Here is a 24,171-nt window from a genome sequence, read left to right on the forward strand (position 1 = left end):
GGTAGGAAGCATGTTGGCTTGCAGGCAGGCTCTGGAACAGTAGCTGAGAGCTACTTCCTGGTACATAGGCAGAAAGAGAAGTTCTGGGTTTGGCATGGGCTTTTGAAACTTCAAAGACCATCCCCAGTGTCACACTTTCTCCAACCAGGCCTCATCTCCTAATCCTTCCAAACATTCCAGTGCCTGGTGACTGAGCATTCAAATATACGCTGTCTATGCGTCTATGGGGGCCATTCTCATTCAAACCACTGTCGGCGCCAGCACCGACCTGGTACCGAGAATCGGGCGAAAGCCTACGGGATGAAAGAAACACACACACACACACACAGGTTATCGTGTCAAGCCAGGAGAGGAAGAGAGGAAGAGAGAGAGAAGAGAGAGAGAGAGAGAGAGAGAGAGAGAGAGAGAGAGAGAGAGAGAGAGAGAGTGAGAGAGAGAGAGAGAGAGAGAGGAGGAATAGTGAGAGACTCCTGTAGCTTTATTCACCACTTATATACCCAAGTCTCCAGGTAGAAAATAACTGGGAAGTACAGTGGGAAACCCTGGCTCGTGACTACCTGGCTCGTGACTTCGGTAACAAAAGACCAACTATGAGACCTGAATTAATTAGGGAGAAATCCCAGAAGACCAGCCTAAATCTCCAGGATAAAGGCTGAGGAAGTAAAAGGCAGAAGTAAATTGACCACCACCCAGGTGTGGTCCAGGTGTGTCAGTTCCACATGCATCAGCCGGGCTCAGCAGAGGTCATGCAGTGGAGACACCGGGTATTTACTACTTGGTCTTTTCTTCCTGTGCCGTAAATACATGGGAGAGGCCTCTGTCCAACAATCCCATGACTTTTACTATGGCCATGCAGTTACAAAGCGGCCAGGCCCAAATCCAATATGGCACTACAAACCACCACAGGTACCTTCTCCTAAATCAACTGAATGCTAATGAAAATTCATTCAGTAGGTGATGGATACAAAGTTACAGATATAAGAAAACACAACAAAAACTCTTTAACAGGATGAATCAGGGTGGTGTTTGTGTTTGATGTAAGAGGTCCCAAAGTCTTGGGGAAGGGAACAATTCTAAGCCCAGATCCTACAAATCTGAGAACATAACACATAAGCACATTCAGAACTGTGCTCTTTTAGCATTCTGCTCTTTATATTTGGCAAATCGTCTTTGGGTCTTATATGGTTTAGGCTTTGCCTGGTTTGGTCCTCCATTCTGCAATTTCTGATCGCTGGGGTTGTAAAGTGTACAGCATCCTACCCAGCTTTATCCCCTATAACTCTCAAAGAGACACAAAACCAGGCCAGAGCCCCTACAGCTCTTCAGTATAAATTCTGGGTAAATTCCCATCAGGATTATGTTAGAATCCTCTGTGAGTCTCCATTCTGTCACCTACTGTCCTTTAATCGAAAATGATCAGAGGTTCTGGGCGCCAAGGATCTCTCAGGCTGTAAGATCTCTGCTAGAAGAGTAGTGAGTCCGTCCACTCTTCACTACCACGTGCCAAAGGTCATCCCTGCATTATTATTGCATTTGATCATGTAACCATCGGCTTTTTTTTTTTAAGCCTGAAAACTATAGAAAAGTTCAAGACATCACGCAATTTATTAAGGAATTTCAAAATATGGCTTTTTTCTTTCACTCAACGTTTATTACAGTTTTTACCTAAATAAGTTTGCCTTGACAACACTGTGCAAACACTTAACAGAGAGAACTCCCTGCCAGACTCCCTGCGCTTCCCACCGCTCTCGGAGCCAGCCTCTACTTGGGAAGACTGGCTTAAACCAACGCGATACGGGAGCAGTAGGTTCACCCTCAGCCACTGTCCTGCCCGGTCCTGCCGGGTCTTGCCTCGGGGCTTTTCGGCTTCGTCTGGCCGTGGACCCGCCCCCTTCAGGTCGCTCGATTTCTGGTGGATTCCAAATCGGAATTGTCTGTGAGTCAGCCAGTGAAAAAACGGAGGCCTGCAGGAGGTTATTTGCATGTCCTGCCTCGTCGCAAGAGGCGACCTGCCTGGGCCTAGGTGAGCGTGCGTCGCCACGCCCCTCGCGAGAGGGCGGAACATGCAAATGAGACTCGGCGTGCGCTCTCGGGAACGCCGGGAGAGCCGGGGTCGTGGGAATTGTAGTGAAACTGTGGATGCCGGAGGTGGAGTGGAGATGGAAAGGACCTGGACGCGAATGGGAGGAGGGAGGAGCCGAGGAGGAGGCAGGAAGTGAGGATTGCGGGTGGTCACCATGATGTTAATGTGTCGCGTGGACGCAGAGCATGGCTGCGTGCCGGTTGTCCAGTATCGCTTCTCGGCCTTTTGGCTAAGATCAAGTGTAGTATCTGTTCTTATCAGTTTAATATCTGATACGTCCTCTATCCGAGGACAATATATTAAATGGATTTTTGGAGCTAGGAGTTGGAATAGGAGCTTGCTCCGTCCACTCCACGCATCGACCTGGTATTGCAGTACCTCCAGGAACGGTGCACCCCCTCTGGGGAACAATGATGGTCAAATAAAAGTCAAACTGAGTCATTTTTTCCTCTTCTTGTAGTTTTGCTTTCTCTATCTTTTCTTTGTGGGTCTTAGTCGTTTATTTCGTTGCATAACAGTTAAGTAGCTTGTTAGGGGCTGGAGAGATGGTTCAGTGGTTAAGAGTACTGACTGCTCTTCCAGAGGTTCTCAGTTCAATTCCCAGCAACCACATGGTGGCTCACGACCATCTGTAAAGAGATCTGATGCCCTCTTCTGGTGTGTCTGAAGACAGCTACAGTGTACTGATATATAATAAATGAATAAACCTTTATAAAAAATAACTTGTTAGGAGACTGCACGACATTTTCTCTGATAATGAAATAAATCAGCCAACCGGTGACTATAAATGTTGAAAACACAGCTCTTGGTTTATCATCCTTTGATGTGACCATCTTCTAGAGGTAAAGGGGGAGCTTGCTGGTTGCATGGAGATATAATAAGGCCAGATATCGGTTCTGAGCTGTTTCTGAGGCAAGTCCAAGTTTGTGGACTCCAGTATTAAAGCTCTTCCCCCAGTGTATAACACACTCAATTAAGCTAGAGTTGTTGACCTTTGCAGAAATAGAAGCAGTGGGGTCTAACTGGTATTTAGCTGCAATGCCAAAATATAATATAGATTTTCTAAAATAATATATTTTATTTTAATAAAATATAATATAGAGTGCAGCTGATACCTGATGTCCAAGCAAGGTTTACTGATTAAAATCTTCACATACTTTCTGATAAATTGATGCTCCAAATTCTGACCCATTATTTTTATTTGTGTGTAGCTTGGAAGTCCCCAATCCTGTAGCCACTTGTTAACTTTGACTTGTCAAAGGTCATTTGGTATCCAGCGAGCCAGCCCTGGTAACCAAAGACAACTGATCCATGGAAAATCAACATCACAGCCAAGGTTCATACATTCCCTCTTGTAAGCAGACTTGATTTTACCACTTTTCTTTCCAGTGTTTGGTGAAAAGGTGGTGGCAAAGGTCAGTTTTCAAACCTTGACAGATCTGGTCTTCAATTGCAATCTCTGTCCCCAGAGTGTTATCAGTGTTCCATTTCTCGGTGAAAGTCAGACTCACACCATTTGTACTTGGTCTCCAAGGTCCCACTGACTTTACCCGTTCCTGTTTCACATCCAGCTTTACCAACCCAAAGTCAAATCCTTTGTTGAAAATATCTCTGGCTGCTTTGCCAAGGTCAGCATAGGGCAGTGCAGGCATACAGGTACATAACACTCAGCCATGGCGAAGTCGCAGGGATAAGGTGATCTGCTCCTGTCCTGGGGGCACTGCCACCACCGCTCGGCTCGCAGCTGAGGCCACTCAGCTCTGTGGAAGTTGCACTGCAGCCACTGCGTCTGGAGGGCGAAGTTTTCTACATGTCTTTATGGTAGCATTTTTGCCAGCCACGACTGCAATTCAGTCTTAGTGTTATCTTACATACCATAGTTTTGACCTGAAAAGATAGATGTACAAGGGTGTACAAATCATGTTCGGCTTGCTCTGTCACAAAACACTTGCTAGTGTTAGGTGAACAAGCCGTAGACTGAAATGAGGCCGGTGGCAGTGAAGACTCTAGGTTTGCTTGTTTTTCCAAGAGCTAAAATTTCCTTTGCGTCTATGCTGATTTTCACAGTAAAGAGCTGTTACGTTATTTCTAGGTTTGCTCTTTCACATAGAAATAAGGATTCACTGACAGAAGTAGTGTCAGAGAGAGTCCTAGATGTCAACATTCCTCTGAAATAAATTCTAGTGATGGGCCTGAAAGGAATGTGCTACCATTTTGTTCAAAACACAGGCTATTGTTTAAACTTGTTTGAGGAATCAAGCAAAATAATTAGGAGCCGTTCCCCTTGCAATGTGTTATCAAAAAAAGAAAAAAATGAAAAATGAAAAATGCCAACAAAAAACCAACAACAGATTAACTACAGCTGGCACCAGGCGCCGCCTGCACCCCCCCCCCCCATTGTATGCACAATTTTAAAATAAGATGGGAACAAACATTCAGGAGCTTAAGAAACAAGCTCAGAGGTTAAGGGTACTGTCTGGTCAGCAGTCCTATGGGAGCCAATACCTTCTGACTTCCGTGGGCACCAGGCAGGTAGTGCCCAGACATATATGCAAGCAACACACTCATACTGAAAGAGCGTACCCCAAAACGGGGAACTGCGTCTCTCGCTCCGATCGCGGGGTGGGGTGCCCCCAGGAATCACGAGTAGCCATTCTTGATGTAAAAGCACGAGGTAGCTTTATTAACGAGATCCCGGGTCGACTCAGGGATCCCGGGTCGACACGTATCTCACACAGGAGACAGAGGAATCGACCCCGAGCTTCCAATCTCGGGGGTTTATATAGGGGAGGTAAGGGGCATTCGCGAGGTTACACATGATTGGTCAATTCAAATGGTGCACAGTTACTTTCGGCGCGAAATTACATCAGCAAGGAGTACGTGCTCTCTAGCAGCTCGGCAGGCAGGTAGGGTGGCTCATCTCACTCAGGGGGGTGAAGGAAGGGGAGGGGGTGGCTACAGATGGTCAATGTCCTTGGGGCTGATAGCTGGTTTGGCAAGTCCTATCTCTGGCTCTCCCTCAGGCACGTCCGGCCCTGCACATCCGGACTCTGACAATGAGCAACCTTTATGAAACTCTAGTTCTGCACATCCGGACTCTGACAATGAGCAACCTTTATGAAACTCTAGTTCTGCACATCCGGGCTCTGACAATGAGTAACCTTTATGAAACTCTAGTTCTACAATACACATAAAGTAAAATATTTTTTATTCTCTCGTATATTTTATCTGGACTGAAGATTCCCTTTCCCCCAGTGTTCCCCCCTTCGGCTCCCCCCACCCCCAGATTCACCCTGTTCTGCCTTCACCCAGAAAAGAGCAGGCCTCCCAAGGACAACAATCAAACACAGCATAACAAGCTACAATAAGGACAGGAACATACATACCATCACATCAAGGCTGGATGAGGGAATCGTGAAGAAAGAGTCTCACAAGTAGGTGAGTGGCAGGGACAGCCTCCACTCTCACTGCTGTGTTTCCCACAAGAAATACCAGGCTATGTGACCATAGCATGCATGGCAAGGACCCAGGTCAGGCCTTTACAGGCTCCCTGACCTCTTCAGGCCCCCATGAGTGTCACTTGATTCTGTGAGCTGTGTTCTCATGGTGCTTAGGCTCCAGTCCCAGAACATTCTACAGACATAACAAACTTGAAGTTGAACGTTTTGTGGCTGGGTTGGTGCCCCAATCCCTCCACTGGAGGCCTTTGCCTGGTTGCAGAAGATGGCTGGTTCAGGCTCTGAGACCCTAGTAGTCTTTGCTAGGGCTGCTCTTGCAGCTTCTATGGACTAGGTTTCCACTGCACCCCCTGAAGTGTCCCCTAATTCCATTACTTTCTCTTGGTATTTTCTCCTCACTAAAACCTCTTTCAGATTTTTTTTCTTTTAAAAAGATTTTTACTTTTATTTGTGTGTGTGTACCTGTTTCCGGGTACATGTATGTGCTGATACCTGCAGGTCCCCAAGTCTCCCGATGTGAGAATTGGCTGAGAATTGAACTTGTTCCTTTTAACAGCAGTTAGACCTCTTATCAACTGTACCATCTCTCTAGCCCCTTTTTTCAGATTAAAAAAAAAAAAAAAAAAAGAATCTAGCATGTTAGCCTTAATGGTTCCATGGCTGAGGCTCTGTTTGAAACCTAAAGCTATATATTTCCCAAGTGCTGAAATTAGGCAGTGTCAACTGGCTCCCTGCTTTCTTTTCTTTAAATTTTCAAACACGTGGGGATGGCGGAGGGGTGGTGTAGTGCATGCCAGACAGAGCATATGGGGACCAGAGAACAAATGGCAGGAGTCAACCGTTTCCTTCCACCAGCTGGGTAGGTCAGGAATGGAACTTAAATCACTCAGCTTAGCAAGAACCCTTACGGCTGGACTTAATTTAAAGGGGCTGTGCAATGACTTTACAGAGGAAACCATAACCTTCCAGAGCTCATGCTAAGTTTGTTGTCAGGTCTGGTATTTGAGAGTTGGCTTGGAATAAAGCACTTGCGCTTCTTGGACCACCTCCAAAGTCCAAATACTGACATAAGTGACATAAACTTCAACTTAAAAGCTCGTCTTCCAGACAACGCGAACTAGACAAGTAGGTCAAGCCCTTCGGCCTCCATCCCTGTACTCTACTTCTCAGGTACATCTAGCTGCAGACCCTCCTCTCACGCTTCCGTTTTCAGTGGAGGATAAACCGGAAGTGCCCCGGAGCCGGCGTGCGCGCCTTGCCGAGACACCCGGGAGTAGTTGCCATTCTCGGCCACCACGCCCTCTAGGGCGGGGCATGCAAATTAGACTGGGTTACGCACTCGGGAACGCCGGGAGAGCCGAGGTCGTGGAAATTGTAGCTGAAGCTGTGGGTACGGGGGGTGGAGTGGAGATATAGAGGACGCGGACGCAGATGGGAGGAGGGAGGAACCGCGGGAGAAGCAGGAAGTGAAGGTTGCGGGTGGTCACCACGAAGTAAATGTGTCTCGCGGACGCAGAGCTTGGCTGCGTGCTGGGTGTCGAGCATCGCTTCTCGGCCTTTTGGCTAAGATCAAGTGTAGTATCTGTTCTTATCAGTTTAATATCTGATACGTCCTCTATCCGAGGACAATATATTAAATGGATTTTTGGAGTTAGGAGTTGGAATAGGAGCTTGCTCCGTCCACTCCACGCATCGACCTGGTATTGCAGTACCTCCAGGAACGGTGCACCCCTCTGGGGAACAATGATGGTCAAATAAAAGATTCTATCGACTTGGTTATAGTTGTTACCTCACTTACATGCCTCATGTAAAGTAGTCTGTACTCTCTCAATAACCAGTGCAGACTGGAAAGTAAGATGAAGTTGAAGCTTTGCAGTCTCTTATTGAACCCCAAGAGGGAGTTTCTTAGACACATTACACCTAGTCACGTGAGAGTCCTTATTAAAGGAGCACCTTAATAGTAATAGCTGTTTCACTGTGTAGAATAGAGCCGTGTGATAGCTCTGGACATAAAACAACCTGGGAGTAGAGTGCTTGCAACATAGAACTCTAGAGTAGTGATCAGGAACATCCGCATCATTTGGCCCAGAAAGGAAGGAGGCTAAGGTAAGAGGGGACAAAGTGTTATTTCTATATCCCACAGGAATTCTTACCCACCCACTCCAAGACAGCACAGAAGATGCTGCAGGCCACAGAACAGTCAGGCACAGTTTAGAACTGTGTGCACAGCAATGGTGGGGCATGATTTCAACAGACCCAAGGCTGTACAAAGTGGAACTCACAATGTAGGGGAGATGACTCTTGAGTGTCTGAGCCTCCTGCTTTCACACCCTGAATGCTGGAGTCACAGGTGTAACATTATACCCAGCAAAACCGCCACTCCAAACGATTAACAGTTTACTGTCTGTCAGCCTTGTGAAAATTGAACTGGGCCCTTTATGTGGCTTGCCAGCTGGCCTTAGACATTATCAGTAGTGGGTGACAGAGGCACTGTAGGACAGCGTTTCTCAAGTTGTGGGTTGCGACCATCATAAAACACACATTTCTTTCTTTTTTCCCCATCTTTATTAAATTGGGTATTTCTTTTTTTTTTTGGTTCTTTTTTTCGGAGCTGGGGACCGAACCCAGGGCCTTGTGCTTCCTAGGCAAGCGCTCTACCACTGAGCTAAATCCCCAACCCCTAAAATGGGTATTTCTTATTTACATTTCAAATGTTATTCCCTTTCCCGGTTTCCGGGCCAACATCCCCCAACCCCTTCCTCTCCCCTTCTATATGGTGTTCCCCTCCCCATCCTCCCCCCATTGCCGCCCTCCCCCCAATAATCGCGTTCACTGGGGGTCCAGCCTTGGCAGGACCGAGGGCTTCCCCTTCCACTGGTGCTCTTACTAGGATATTCATTGCTACCTATGAGGTTGGAGCCCAGGGTCAGTTCACGTATAGTCTTTGGGTAGTGGCTTAGTCCCTGGAAGCTCTGGTTGGTTGACATTGTTGTTCATATGGGGTCTCAAGCCCCTTCAGCTCTTTCAGTCCTTTCTCTGATTCCTTCAACGGGGGTCCCGTTCTCAGTTCAGTGGTTTGATGCTGGCATTCGCCTCTGTATTTGCTGTATTCTGGCTGTGTCTCTCAGGAGAGATCTACATCTGGTTCCTGTCGGCTTGCACTTCTTTGCTTCATCCATCTTATCTAGTTTGGTGGCTGTATATGTGTGGGCCACATGTGGGGCAGGCTCTGAATGGGCGTTCCTTCAGCCTCTGTTCTAAACTTTGCCTCCCTATTCCCTCCTAAGGATGTTCTTGTTCCCCTTTTAAAGAAGGAGTAAAACATTCGCATTTTGGTCATCCAAAATCATCATTTCATGTGTTCTGTGCATCTAGGGTAATTCGAGCATTTGGGCTAATATCAACTTATCAATGAGTGCATACCATGTGTGTTTTTCTGTGATTTGGTTGCCTCACTCAGGATGATATTTTCCAGTTCCATCCATTTGCCTGTGAATTTCATAAAGTCATTGTTTTTGATAACTGAGTAGTATTCCATTGTAGAATGGATAGATGTACTACATTTTCTGTATCCATTCCTCTGTTGAAGGGCATCTGGGTTTTTTCCAGCTTCTGGCTATTATAAATAAGGCTGCTATGAACATAGTGGAGCATGTAAAACACACATTTCTAATGGTTTTAGGAACTGAAACATGGCTCAGTAGCAAAATTACAGCTACGAAGTAGCAACCAAAGTAAATCCATGGTTGAGAGGCTTAGGACCATCAGAAATGCGTGTTTTTTGATGGTCCTGACCCACAAGTTGAGATCTGCAGATGTAAGAGGAGGTGAGTTCGGCTTCTCAGTGCAGAGGCAAGGGACTTCCACGGACCCAACAGTACCAAGCTTGTCCTGCACCTCCATAGAGTGATGCAGCCGAGTCCTCTGGTGAGATATCATGCACATGCAGTTATCCTTAGCACACTAAAATGGGATTCTAGAAAGTTCTATAAACAGTACCACACAGTTACTTCTCTGCTTTGCATGGAGCCACAGCGGTGACCACTCTATTAGCCTTGAGTGTATTGGGTAGGGGAATGCTTCCTCTCAGCCCTCGCGTATGCTGGCTATTCTCACGCTTTCCAAGGTTTTGTATATTCCTCGTCAGCCCTCTACCACAAATCCCCTGTCATACTTAGGAATTCTTTGTATTGACATCCTCTTGTCAAAGTTATAGTTATTCAAGGCGAGGGTCTGCCTTCCCTCTCTGCAGTCACCCAGCAGCAGCACCGTCAGGGGAGCTAACAGAAAGTCATATTTGTGAGTAAGCCATCCCATGCAGAATGATATCTCACCCGGGAACCTCTCCACCAAGGAGCTGCAAGAACGCCTTGTGATGTGGAACCACAGACTGCGACCTATGCCACACTTCCTACTGGCAGTAGTTTTAGTCTTACACAACTATGACTCATGAGAACTACAAACTACCCTGTTCCATCTGTGTTAATCGTAAATATGCCACAGTTTCTTCACTGTTCTCATTTTTATTTTGCAATAAGATTGCAAAAGCTTTCATGAGTTCATGGTTTCCCTATGTGGCCGAGGATGGCCTTGAACCTTGATCTTCCCTACCTCTGTTCTGGATTTGCAGATATGTGCCACCATACACCTTTGTGACCCTGAATGGTTACAGCTTTTCAAATATCTCTCCTGGAAATAAGAATATACCCTTAAGTTTGTTAATCTCTGTCTGTTCTTTTAAAAAAAAGTCCCAGGTACTGCTCTTCCAGAGGTGCCGAGTTCAAAATCCAGCAACCACATGATGGTTCACAACCGTCTGTAATGAGATCTGATGCTCACTTCTGGTGTGGCTGAAGACAGCTACAGTGTGTGTGGGTGGAAGTGTGGTTGCGTGTATGTGTGTGTGGGCGTGTGTGGGTGTGTGTGAGCGAGCGTGTGTGTGTGTGTGTGTGTGTGTGTGTGTGTGTAAAATAAACTTTTAAAAAGGAAAAAGAAAAAAAATCCGGGCTGGAGAGATGGCTCAGTGGTTAAGAGCACTGACTGCTCTTCCAGAGGTCCTGAGTTCAAATCCCAGCAACCACATGGTGACTCACAACCATCTGTAAAGAGATCCGATGCCCTCTTCTGGTGTGTTTGAAGACAGCGACAGTGTACTTCTATAAATAAATAAATAAATAAATAAATAAATAAATAAATCTTAAAAAAAAAACTAGGTTAGGAGTTGGAGGGATGGCTCAGTGGTTAAGTGTATTTACTGCTCTTCTAGAAGCCCCAAGTGAATTCAGTTCTCACATCCACGTCAGGTGGGTCACACTGTCTCTGGCTTCCTTGGGCGCTGCCCCCCTGAGCATGCACCCCTCTCCCCCAACATACACAGTTTAAAATAATAATAAAAAGGGAATCCTTAAAAAAACCAGGGGGCTGGAGCGATGGCTCAGCAGTTAAGAGCACTGACTGCTCTTCCAGAGGACCTGAGTTCAAATCCCAGCAACCACATGGTGGCTCTCAACCACCTGAATAGGATCTGATGCCCTCTTCTGGTGTGCATGAAGATACTGACAGTGTACTCACATACATAAAATAAATAAATATTTTAAAAAAATCATTAGACGATAACTGGTTTGAACATGAAGATACATTTATTTTGGGAGTAGTTTTTTACAAAGATAAAACTATTAACATTAAAGTGATTTTCCCCCACAGAAATCGTAAGTTCTTATGAACTACGAACATTCTCAGGACGTTAAGGCACGCAGGAAACAAGATGGGTGGCTGTCTCCTTGGCTTAGAGCTTGGCTTTCTTCAAAGATTCCTTCACCTTCTTGATAAAAGAAGAGTCCCCAGCTCCCACAGGCCAGTTGTCATGATCTGTTTAGTAAGTGGAAAAGTGTCAGTTGCAAATCTCTTAGACCCATCGCCCCAGTTTCTACCACGCCTTATGGTTTTCTTTGCTGCCTTGCTTCTTAGCTCATGGAGGCTAAGAGCTCTGCAGGACAGGCAGTTCTGCAAAAATCCTTCTGCTTGAATGTCGGGCCTGCTACTCACTAGCTTTCTCAGCTGAGTCTTCCTGCAAGTAAAAGGGGTAACTTCAGTGCCCCCCACTCCCTGCTTTGGGTGCCTGGCTACATACAAGTGGACATCTTTGTGAGCTGGTCCACCCTAAAGCAGACTCGGAACTGAGGAGGTCATGCTGAGGTGAAACCCTTCTGTCTCCTGGCTCTTCAATCAGCTGGACGTGGACAGAGAAACACGTGGTCTCAGAGCGGCAGGCTGCCATCCTAGGACCAAGGAAGCCAGCCTCATAAGGATGACACCTCATGGGAACAAACAGAGGAAGAGGCAAAGGCCCTTAGCTATGTCTCACCTCTTCATGAGCCAATAGCTTCCTGGCCTGAAAGGTCAATGGTGACAGCCACACAGGACCTGACACCATGTGTACTCTAATCCCCTAACATCTCTAGGAAATACAGTCTTGGGTGTTTTTGTTTGGAGGCAGGGTCTCTGCAGGGTCCCTGGCTGTGCTGGAACTCACTGGTTTCACCTCTCTTCTGGAGTGCTGGGATTAAAGGCCCGTGGCACCACAGCCCTAATACTATGATTTGTTAGGTCCTCAGTTGCAAAGCCAGAATGCAATTTTGCAAATGCAAAATGCAAAGCACAGGAGAGTTGTATCAGTCCTGCTTATGGGGGGGGGCACTGTCTTCAAAAAGGTAAAGGAGCCAGGCACAGTGGCATATGCCCTTAATTCCAACACTCGGGAGGCAGAGACAGGTAGACACTGAGACCCTATCTGAAAACACCAAAGGGGGGGGGGAATCAACCAACCAGACATTCACAGCATTAGGGATATCACCATATCTACATAAGAAATCCACAGGATAGGGAACAGGAAGCAGCCTTAGCAACCAGGCGTTTGTTTGCTAATGGACACTAGTAACTATCTTTAGAAAGAGGGCAAATATATGTGTGCTTATGTTTTCCCTGAGGCTTTGGGTTTTGCTTTTTTTTTAAATGTGCATTTCTTAAAAGATCTTCAATCTATGCTACATAGCCCAGGCTGGCCTAAAACTTGGTATGTAGCTGAGGATGACCAGGAACCTTTGTTTCTCCTGCTTCTAACATCTTGAATAATTGGGACTGAAGGCGCGCACCACTGTAGAGAGCGGCGCAGCGAAACAAAGATGGCGCCGACATCCAGCCTTGTCTGGATATAAACGACTTACTGCGCATGTGCAGGCTTGTCTCCTTGCTAGGGCTCCCTCTAGTGGTGAACAGCGGTACTGCACATGTGCGGTTTATGCACCAGGTGTCAGTTGACCGTTAATATGCTAATGAGGTGATTCATTCTCCGCCAATCCCTGGAGGACAAGTAGTGGGGTGATCCGTGCCCCACCAATCCCTGAGAGATAATTAGCATACTGTTGTTCATATAAGCCGAAGCGATTTTGCTGCTCGGGGTCCCTGTTCAAGAGAGCTGTAACACTAAGAAGAGCTGTAACACAGTAAAGGCTTGTTCGCAGAAGAATCCTGTTGCTGCTGGTCCGTTTTGCTGGCGGACATTGGCCATGCGATAAGTGGTGCCAAACCCGAAACCAACATCGCCGGTGCCGAGGGGACCTTCAGTGTGCTGAAGAGGATTCAGAACTGTAGAAGGTAAATTAAAAGGTAAGCTGAGAGGCATGCCCTTTTGGAAGAGAGCATGTCAGAAACGGAGCGGAGGAGAAATTAGTTTTCCAGAGGCATGCCCCTTTTTGGATTTAAGAGAGCATGTCAGAAACGGAGCTAGAGGCAAAAAAGAAAAGGTTACTAAAAAAAAGTGAAAGAGATACAAAAGGCGGAAGAAACGCCTGGAGGAAAAAAATAGGCATTGCCCTGGAGGACTAAGCACAAGTTATCCGGAGAGGATACTTTGTATCCATTAAAAAAATTAGAAGCCTTAGAACTGGCTGGCAGTGACTCTGAACAAGAGTTGTCAGAGTCCGAGGAGGAGGAATTAGAGGAAGAGGCAGCCATGTATGAGGAAGAAAGATATGGGCCTAGGTGGAGAGCCGCTGTGAAGAAACCTAAAGTTATGGATCCTTTCTGGGTAAGGCTGGTAATTTTGTTTCTTTTCTCCTTTGTGTGGGATATAGAAGCCACAGACGGCAAGCTTAAGCCCGGACCAAAACCTCTTTGGGGAATGGTCCCAGCCTGCTTGGAGGATAAACGATGTGAGGAAGCCGTTAGAGCCGTTAGGACAGGTCAGAGGGTCCTTGCAGAGCAACAAAGTATGTTGGAGGGAGAAAAGGTCTCGAAAGAAAAAAAAGAAAAGAAAAGGAGATAAAAGGAACAGAAAGAAGGCAGAGATAAAAAAAGAGGATAATCAGGACCAGGAAACAAATAAGATATATTCTTCTTTAAAAGCCTTGACCTTAGAAATGTCAGACAATCTAGAAAGCATCGCGGACAGCTTAGAGAAAGTGAAACTAAAGGTAGAACCATCGGGTCCAGGGCCTCCCGCAGAGCAACAAAAGGAAGCGCAGGACTCGACCTCAGTTCCACCACCAGACTCGTATTGACCCCTCGAATGGGAACTCAGGTGGTGGATACAGATTTTAAAGGCCCCAGTAAGCAGAATTCAGAAGGGTCACAGAAATTGAAAGCATGTGCAAAGATAAAGATTTGGGGTAGTGGTAGTGGACAAGGTAATAATGGTAAAATGTTTTTGTGTATGTGTTCTTTTAGAGTTATGTTAAAATCTAGAGAAGCAAAGTCGATTCTCATAGATACTTTTAGTCTTTGGACCCTGACTAGAGACAGTTTACACCCTGGACAAGAGAAAGAATGGGGTTGAGAAAACAGTCCTCCTGAACTCTCCACAGATGCTTTGGCAAAAGAAGGAAATGAGCTTAAACTTTTTGGAGCTCTCCTGGGAACAGAAGGAGGTGGGAGACGTCTTGCCTCCTTGCTGGCTCCTATTGGAGAAATGCTTATTTCTGGTTCTGGGTTCTTTAGGCAGGATGTCTGGGTCACTTTGGTGGAACACCATCTAGTTCTTTTCCTTTGTGTCTATTGTCTGTCCTTGGTGGACCAAGCTGTCCATGTATGTCAATTTATGTCTGGATTTTGCTTCTCGTTGCTTGAATGTTTTGTGTTTCATGTTTAAAAGAAAAGATTAAAACTTTAAATGCTGGTTGATTCACCCATTGATGTAGCTTTAACTCCTTTCAAGAAAGGAACAAATAAATAAAATGTTTCAATTGGCTTTTGGAGCCTGCATCTGTAGCTAGAAGCCTAAATAGGCTGGGCAAGCTCCCCAGGGGGCTGGCTAAATGTTTACACTAGCCGATCCTAAAGACACCAGCTTCTAAGGTAAAGGAACTGATGGCTGTCTCTCTTAGAAAAATCTTTGACTGTGATTATTGGACTCAACAGGTGACAAGGTGCTTCTCTTAAAACTACAGCTAGAAAAAGTAAAAATGGTGATTGATTTAAATATTAAAGACATGTGTAGCCACTTGATTTTGTTTCTGATTGGTTTTAAATGTATGAATATTCTCTACATGCCTTGGTTATGGACTATTGGCTTTTAAGTTATTGGATATGGTTTAAAAAAAAATGTAACATTGGTAACAGAAAGTTGACATAAAACTGGTAAATTTGGATGGAGTCATTCTAGACAACATGTGGCATGAGCCAATCTAGGGAAACAGGTCTAAATTGGGATGATCCTAGAAACCAGGCTTCTAAAAGATTTTAAGGCAATGTCTCTTTGTTGAGGTATTGGAGACTGCACCATCATGTGTTCATATGTAGGAATTGGCAGTCAAACCTTGTAGCATGAAGGATAGACTCGGTGTTTTGGAGACTGGATTTTGGGATGATGAGGCTGATCTCGAGGAAGAGGCTGCTCAGTGTGAGAGGGAGAGATATGAAGATTGTGGCACCCTAGAAGCGGCCTATGCAAAAGTGGTTAAGATGCTTGAAAACAATCAATTGTTCATAGCACCTGAAAAGGTTCAAATGGGCCAAATGGGAGAATATTTAGGAACTAAAATCACTCCTCATAGTATTTCCCCTCAAAAAATTGAATTACGAAAAGATCATTTAAAAACATTAAATGATTTTCAAAAATTACTAGGAAGCATAAATTGGATTCGACCCTATATTAAAATGCCCAATGTAGATTTACAACCACTTTATGAGATCCTGAAAGGGGATTCTCAGCTTACTTCACCCCGTGTTTTAACCAAGGAAGCACGATTATCCTTGAGGAAAGTAGAAGATTAGAAAAGGCAATGCTAAGAAGGTACAAGGAAAAGGAAGATCTGCTTTTGTGTATACTGAGAACCTTTCATCAGCCTACAGGAGTATTATGGCAACAAGGTCCACTTCTTTGGATTTATCCCCATATTTCTCCAAATAAGACCCTTGAATATTACCCTTCTGCACAGCTTGCTGTGTTAGGCGTTAAATCTTGTATTCAGCATTTTGGTATTTTACCCAAGAAAATTATTATACCATAAACAACAGCTCAAATAGAAACATTGTGTGCCTTGATAGATGATTGGGCCATATTACGCTGTAGTTTTGATGGAGAGTTTGACAATCATTATCCTAAGGATCCTTTGCTACAATTTTTTTTACTGAACATCCAGTGATCTTTCCTAAGATCACTGCCTCAGAGCCTTTGTCTGGAGCGTTAGATATTTATACAGATGGCTCCAAAACAGGTGTAGGTGCCTATATGGTTGATTCTCAAGAACCAGTATTAATTAAATACAGTCCAGGTACCCCCCAAATTACAGAATGTAAAATTGTATTGGAAGTTTTCAAAAGATTTCATGATTCTTTTAATTTAATTTCTGACTCTGCTTATGTAGTTAATGCTGTGCGCTCACTGAAATTGCAGGGCCAATTCGGTCGACTAGTACTGTATGTCAAATTCTTTTAGAATTACAAAATTTGATTTGGGCCAAAAAAAAAAATTTTTTTTTTTATACAACATATTTGAGCCCATACTAATTTGCCTGGTCCCATGACCAGTAATAACGCCCTGGCGGATGCTAGTACTCGTAGAGAGTTTATTTTTCATACTGCTCCAGTTGATCTCGCTAGAGAATTTCATCAAAAGTTTCATGTACCTGCCTTTACTCTTCAACAAAAATTTAAAATCTCTAGAGCTGTAGCTCGTGATGTGGTGTTAAGTTGCCAAAATTGTGTTCAATTTCACCACCCTCCTTATGCGGGGATTAACCCTCGTGGTCTGATCCCGCTAAAACTTTGGCAGATGGATGTCACACACATATCTCAATTTGGAAATTTAAAATATGCTCATGTTTCTGTTGATACCTGTTCTGGTATTATACATGCTACTTTGATGACTGGTGAAAAGGCTCGTAATGCCATTAGCCATTGCTTAGAGGCATGGGCAGCCTGGGGAAAGCCTGATAGTCTCAAGACAGACAACGGGCCTACCAAGTCCTTTCAGGCATTTTGCCAGACAATACAGGTCGGTCATACTACAGGCTTACCATACAATCCCCAAGGTCAAGGAATTGTGGAAAGAGTACATCGTACCTTAAAAGAGCTCTTTCAAAAGCAAAAGGGGGGAATTGCCTATGGCAGAACACCTAGAGAACAGTTGTCTTTAGCTCTTTTTACTCTAAATTTCTTAATTTTGGATGCGCATAGCCGCTCTGCTGCGGATTGCCTTGCTGCTACTAAACCTATGACTAATGTAGAAGTAAAGTGGAAGGATGTCTTAAATGATGAATGGCGTGGCCCAGATCCTGTGATTTCGAGATCTAGGGGAGCGATTTGTGTTTTTCCACAGAATCAAGAAAATCCAATTTGGGTACCTGAGCGCTTGACTTGAAGATTGCCTTCTGCTCTTCCTGAAGATGAGACTAATAACCCTACTATTATTACTGGGAATGGTAATACAGGTTAATTCGCTCACCCTGTGGGCTATTGCCAGATCCTGGCCAGTACCCATGCCAGTTCGTAGCAATTCTACTGTTTTGAGAATAAGACTGGCAAGCATAATCTCTGGCCTTGGTTTCAATGGGTGCTGTCCAATGAGCAAGGGGCATATACATCCCTGACCCCCTTTGCTAGGTTGATGGGAGAGAACTTCGTGCTGTATAATGTTTCAGCTACCAGAAAAAGGTGATACCAGGTTGATCAATATTCAATATAATAACCTCTTGGTAAATAATACTGCCACTAGTACTTCAGTATGTGCTAGATTACCTTTTTCTGATAAGCACCAATGTCAGCAGTGGTGCTTTAAATTGTAATAGCTCTGATGTAGTCTGCTATTTAGCTGAATGCTGGGATGGCACCAATGACACAAGCAGTGATGGTTAAGATTCCTCCTTTGTGCCAATCCCAGTGGAGGCAAACCCAGATAGCTTTCCTATTCTTAATTTGCTGAGAGCCAAAAGAGATTTTGGAATTACGGCAGCCATAATTTCAGCCATTGTGCTGTCTGCTGCCACAGCTACCACAGCTGCAATCGCTATGACCAATCAAATACAGACGGATGAGACTGTCAATCAGATTGTAGAAAGAACTGCAATGGCACTAGAGATACAAGAAGAATTTAATACCCATTTGGCATCTGGCCTTCTATTAGTCAATCAAAGGATAGATTTAGTTCAAGAACAAATTGAAGCACTGTATCATATGACACAGCTGTCTTGTGTTTCCTCCCTTAGAGGTTTATGCATTATTCCTTTGTGAGCTAACTTTTCTCAGCATTTTCAACAGAGCAAAGAAATCTCGAATTATCTGAAAGGAAACTGGTCCATGAAAGCAGAGCAACTATCAAGACAATTGCTGATGCAGATTGCTGTCCTCAACAGCACTAGGCTGGACCCCATCACAATTGAAGACTTTACCTCATGGATTACCAATGCTTTCTCCCTTTTCAAGGAGTGGGTGGGCATGTTTGTCCCGGGGAGCTATTGTCCTCCTGGGATGCGGAGTAGGTCTCTGGATTATTGGCCGTTTAAAAAGAGAACGTGCCAGACACAAAGTGGTTGTTTACCAGGCTATGACCACCATTAAAAAGGGTGCTTCTCCCAACATATGGCTGGCCTCTTTGAAAGATCAAGAGTTCGCCCTAGATCATTTTTGTCACAGTCATGTGGAGTCATTGTATCCAGGGACGGGCAACTTTCCTCAAGCTCGGACCAACCTAAGACACGGGGCCCGTGGCGATAGGGTAACTATGACGGTAAGGCCGAGTTTGGATGAGAACGACCTAAGACAGGAGCAATGACAAGATTGACGTGACACCCAGATCTAGACCAGTCATTTTATTAAACAAAAAAGGGGGAGATGTAGAGAGCGGCGCAGCGAAACAAAGATGGCGCCGACATCCAGCCTTGTCTGGATATAAACGACTTACTGCGCATGTGCAGGCTTGTCTCCTTGCTAGGGCTCCCTCTAGTGGTGAACAGCGGTACTGCACATGTGCGGTTTATGCACCAGGTGTCAGTTGACCGTTAATATGCTAATGAGGTGATTCATTCTCCGCCAATCCCTGGAGGACAAGTAGTGGGGTGATCCAAGCCCCACCAATCCCTGAGAGATAATTAGCATACTGTTGTCTATATAAGCCGAGCGATTTTGCTGCTCGGGGTCCCTGTTCAAGAGAGCTGTAACACTAAGAAGAGCTGTAACACAGTAAAGGCTTGTTCGCAGAAGAATCCTGTTGCCGCGCGTCGTTCTTGCTGGCGGGACATTGGGCGCGCGACACACCACCACTTCCGGTTTTATGGGATGCTGGGAATTCAACCCAGGGTTTGCATATACTGGTAGAGGAGTCTATCAAGAGCAACACCACTGGACATTAGCATGCTTTAAACAATGTTTATTTATGCTTATGTAAATGTGAATGCCAAAGGAGGGTATCAGTTCCTCCATCTTAAGGTGGTTGTGAGCCACCATGAAGGAGCTGGAGACTGAACCTGGGTCCCCTGCAAGAGCAGCCAGTGCTCCTAATCACTGAGTCACCGCTCAAGCCTGTGTTTTCTATTTTTTGTGGATTTGTTTTGTCATTTGAAAAATGGAGCACTGGACTATCTGATTTTATTTGTTTTGGTGTTGTTGGTTTTTTTGGGGGTGTGGGGAGAAGGAGCAGGGTGTCTCTCTGAGGTCCTGGCTGGTCTGGGAACTCACAGAGATCTCCTTGCCTCTGCCTCCTGAGTTCTGGGCTGGACAATCTGATTTTATAAGACCCTCCCTCCCAACACCAAAAGAGATACAAATTTACACATCTAATTGTATGTAATATTGTTATTGAATTGAATTCATAAAAGTAAGGTTTTCAAACCAAGCATTGTTACACAGACCTGTAATGGGAGGCTGGGGCTAGCCTGAGCTACACAGTGAGATTCTGTTTCAATAAGATAAAGTAAAGTCGGGCTGGAGAGATGGCTCAGTGGCTAAGAGCACTGACTGCTCTTCCAGAGGTCCTGAGTTCGATTCCCAGCAACCACATGGTGGCTCACAACCATCTGTAAAGGGATCCGATGCCCTCTTCTGGTCTGAAGACAGCTACAGTGTACTTGTATACATAAAATAAATAAATCTTAAGAAAAAAAAAGGTAAAGTCTGCTTTTATGGGGCTGAAGAGATGGCTCAGTGGTTAAGAGCAGTGCCTGCTCTTCCAGAGGTCCTAGGTTCCCAGCCACCACATGGTGGCTCACAACCATCTATAATGAGGTCCGATGCTCACTTCTGGCCTGCAGGTGTACATGCACACAGAGCACTCATATACATTCAACAATTAAAATAAATCTTTAAAAATACTGCTTTTGTGAATAAAACTTATTGAATACAGAAATTCATCATTTCACTTGCTGTATATATTCCAAAGAGAGGACAAAGTTGAACTGGACCGCCCCTCTTCGATCTATGCATCACTTAGAGAGTGGAAAGAGGAATCTGTAAACCTCAGAGCACAGCCAGCCTTTGCCTCCTTTTTGTCCTTCTTTGGACTTAGAGGTTTAGTTTTTTTTTGTTTGTTTGTTTGGATTTTGTTTTTTTTGTTTTTTTTTTTGTTTGTTTTGTTTTGTTTTTTTGTAGCTGAGAACACTTTTCTTTAAAATCCCATCATAAAAATTAACATTTTGTACTTTTTGATGGCCTATGAAAGAAAACCCCCACCTCTGAGCTAGCGACTTAAGACATGGAGCATGGACAGGGAAGGGCCTGTGACTCTCCACTTCCTGGCTGCTTACCTGGTACCGTGAAGTTGTGAGTGTACAGAGCCTGGCCTCCGTCCACATTGATTAACTGTCCAGTGATGAAGGATGCTGCGGGGGACAGTAGGAAGCACACCAGAGGGGAGATCTGGGGAGAGAGGAGAGTATGTCCTACGTAAGAGTAAAGGAAGGGAGGGGGGAGGGAGGGAGGGAGAGGGGGAGCGAGCAAAGGCTCTTCTCCATTCCTGGGAGCCGAGACTGCTGAATAAGCACATCCCAGCCCATAGGACTGCATCACGAACCCTCATTCGTGTGCACCATGACCTGACAGCACAGAGACAGTCTGGACAGCAGTGACGTCAGGTAACAACCAGGGCAAAGGCAACAAGGTGTGCAGAAGCAGTAGACAGCGGCAGGCAAGCGCACGGTATAAGAAGCCACAGGTAAATATGGTGGTTTCCTGCTTTAACAATTAACTCCCTCTGAGGCCCCCGCTTGTCTGCCACAACTCTGTCATCGGAGCCACATGGTTCTCACACCTCATACTCATACAGTGAGTATGTGTGTGTAGCAATGCGGGCATTCTGATTTGCTCAGTGTGTGGCTCTGTCAGGCAGATCACAGGGGTTCCCTTCCCACCAGCGGAACTTGAAGGTCTTCGTCACCTCCTCCCAAATGCAGTCACTTGGTGAGGTTTTAGAGAAACTTCACAAACAAAACAGAACTCATTTTACTCAGGGTAAATGGAGGCAGAGTCTCGTGAAGGGTGGTGACCCTGAGCACGTCTCTCTCCTAGCATTTGTATGGCTTTCGATGGGTGAACTCTGACATGCAAAGTCACTGAAGACTCCATCCCAGGGTTGCCTCTCGCTGCTGCTGTGCCTTTCCTGCCACTATTCCATAGCCTAAGGATTCCTATTGGGCAGATTTCCTGCAGCTCAACATGAAGATCTATCCTCATGCAGTAATGCTGTATAGACAAACTGAAGAGTTTTCACAATTTCTGATGGTTCTTAAGTTCATACAAGTAATCTCAAGCCCCACATAGAATAAAGCTACAAATAGAGCTCTGTAAACCTTCAAATGTCACGGGCGAGCTGCACTAGGATAGGAGCGCAGGCTTGGAACAAATCTGTGATTAAGGGAAAACATTCTAGGCCAGGTCCAAGGGTGAGGCCATCATAGGTGCACTATGGTGAAGCAAGGCCATGTGAAACTGTTGCTTTGAACTTATAATGAGCTTATAGAATGAAACACTGCTTTGATCTTACTACAGACATCCTTCTGTGACGTCCCTTTTGTGTAACTTTTTATCTATGAGGTAATTCCATGGAGAACTTTTGTCTAAGAAGGTATAAACTGCCAGAGAGAAGAAAGAAAGTGTGTCATCTGGGGTCAGCCCGATCCACCAAATATATGTAGGTATTGTCTGGTTGCCTATATGTATGTACATACATGTATGTATATGTATGTAATTATGTATGAACACTTGTGAAATGTTACAATAGGAGGTCAGGCCAAGTCAAAGTGTGTGTTTGTGTGTGTCTATGTGTGTGCTTGGCTTCTCCCTTTCTTCCTCTTCTTTTCTCTCTGGCACATAAGGAGTTAACTGAACTCCAAGCCTCACTCCTGGCCAGCTAGAGGCCCTTGAACCAGAGAGAAACCAAACCTTTTCTAATTCCCCTACTGCTTTCAGCTAGAGTCAAATTACCAGAAGCCAGTGGCTTTTGACCTTAGAATAGCAAAGAGTTCAAGGAAGACAAAAATTACTGAAAGTAAGCAGCAGCTCTTGGTCAGGCAACAGAAAAGAATTAAAGACAGAAGAATTGGCAAACGTAAGTAGCGTTTAGCCACATAATAACAATGAGTTAAAGTCATGCCTTCTTCTGGTGTGTTTGAAGACAGCTATAGCTGTCTAATATGTATAATAAATAAAATAGATCTTTAAAGATTTATTTATTCCAATGTATGTGAGTACACTGTTGTCACCAGAAGAGGGCATCAGATCTCATTACAGACGGTTGTGAGCCACCATGTGATTGCTGGGAATTGAACTCAGGACCTTTGGAAGAACAGCCAGTGCTCTTAACTGCTGAGCCATTCGCCAGCCACCCTTGGCTTTTCAAGACAAGCTTTCTCTGTGAGGCTCTGGCTGTCCTGAAACTCATTTTGTAGACCAGACCGCTTCACACTCAGAGATCTGCCTGCCTCTGCCTCCCAAGTTTGGGGACAAAAAGTGTGAACCACCACTGCCTGGCTCTAATATGATTCTGATACTCTAACTCATATTAACAAAAAGTCTTCTATCTTAAATAAAACTTAATCATGTTTTCTCCTCATCTCAAATAATTTAAAGTCTTTCCTTTCAGTGGGAAAATGGTAACATAACATGGCCCATCAATAGTTATTTTGGGGGCTAGAGAGATGGCTCGGTGGTTAAGAGCACTGACTGCTCTTCCAGAGGATCTGAGTTCAAATCCCAGCGACCACATGGTGGCTCACAACCATCTGTAATGGGATCTGATGCCCTCTTCTGGTGTGTCTGAAGACAGATACAGTGTACTCATATAAATAAAAATTAATAAAAAAATTTTAAAAAATAGTTATTCGGGGCAGTATCTTCGTTTTATTTGCTTCTTGAGACAGAATCTCACTATGTAGCCCTGGTTGGCCTGAAACTCTCTATGTAGATCAGGCTAGCCTCAAACTCACAAAGATCTGCCTGCCTCTGCCTTCCAGAGGAACTAACAGTGTGTGCAACCATACCAAGCCAGTACGCTCCAAGTTTTAGCACATAAATCTGCAGCAGTTCAGGATTTCATGCCTGGAATAGACTCACTCTCACTAGAGTACAGGACTGCGGCATTCAGAAACCTTTACTGTAGGATTACTCCCCTCACAAAAACATAGGATCTAAATTAGAACAGCAGTCTTTTTAAATAAAACTTTCAATAAATGTAGGTATGAGTCTCCGGAAAGGCAGGACAAAACATAACGTGAGCTATTTCTAGAAACTAGAACCATGTTCCCCCCATCAAGTTACTTGTAGTTTTGATTTTCCATACAAGGTAGATGGTCTAATGTATTTCTAAAGACCAGTTGTCCTAAGGCATCTCCTGACTGGCCTATCAGTGTGTGCAGTGCGGCACACCCAGGCACATGTGCATACGCACAATGATAATGAATAAAATAAAATTTAATACTTATCTAAGTAAACCCTTCTCCATATGTTTAATTCCAAAATTGTATTCAATTTATACAACGATTTAGGGGAAATCTGACTTCTGTTTTAAATTTTTAAAAATTGGGCTTGGGGGCTGGAGAGATGGCTCAGTGGTAAAGAGCACCGACTGCTCTTCCAGAGGTCCTGAGTTCAAATCCCAGCAACCACATGGTGGCTCACAACCATCTGTAATGGGATCTGACGCCCTCT

The 24,171-nt window shown here is 44.8% G+C and overlaps 1 protein-coding gene and 2 non-coding genes across 3 annotated transcripts in view; 2 read left to right on the forward strand and 1 right to left on the reverse strand.

Moving 5' to 3' along the window:
* The first annotated feature begins 2,292 nt into the window (after positions 1–2,292).
* LOC116899932 lies at positions 2,293–2,483 on the forward strand. The gene has a single exon (XR_004387900.1). It is a non-coding gene; the product is annotated as a U2 spliceosomal RNA (small nuclear RNA).
* A 4,601-nt stretch (positions 2,484–7,084) lies between these two features.
* LOC116899935 lies at positions 7,085–7,275 on the forward strand. The gene has a single exon (XR_004387902.1). It is a non-coding gene; the product is annotated as a U2 spliceosomal RNA (small nuclear RNA).
* A 3,883-nt stretch (positions 7,276–11,158) lies between these two features.
* The window catches only part of Pecr (peroxisomal trans-2-enoyl-CoA reductase), a 34,423-nt gene continuing 21,410 nt past the window's right edge, over positions 11,159–24,171 (reverse strand). The window contains exons 7-8 of the mRNA XM_032901314.1: positions 20,775–20,886; positions 11,159–11,409 (exon numbers count right to left, since the gene is read on the reverse strand). Of these exons, the coding sequence (XP_032757205.1) occupies positions 11,327–11,409; positions 20,775–20,886 (195 nt within the window). The 3' untranslated portion in view covers positions 11,159–11,326. The remainder of the gene's footprint in view (positions 11,410–20,774; positions 20,887–24,171) is intronic.

The sequence above is a fragment of the Rattus rattus genome, chromosome 4 (genome assembly GCF_011064425.1).
Source record: "Rattus rattus isolate New Zealand chromosome 4, Rrattus_CSIRO_v1, whole genome shotgun sequence".
NCBI classification, from domain to species: domain Eukaryota; kingdom Metazoa; phylum Chordata; class Mammalia; order Rodentia; family Muridae; genus Rattus; species Rattus rattus.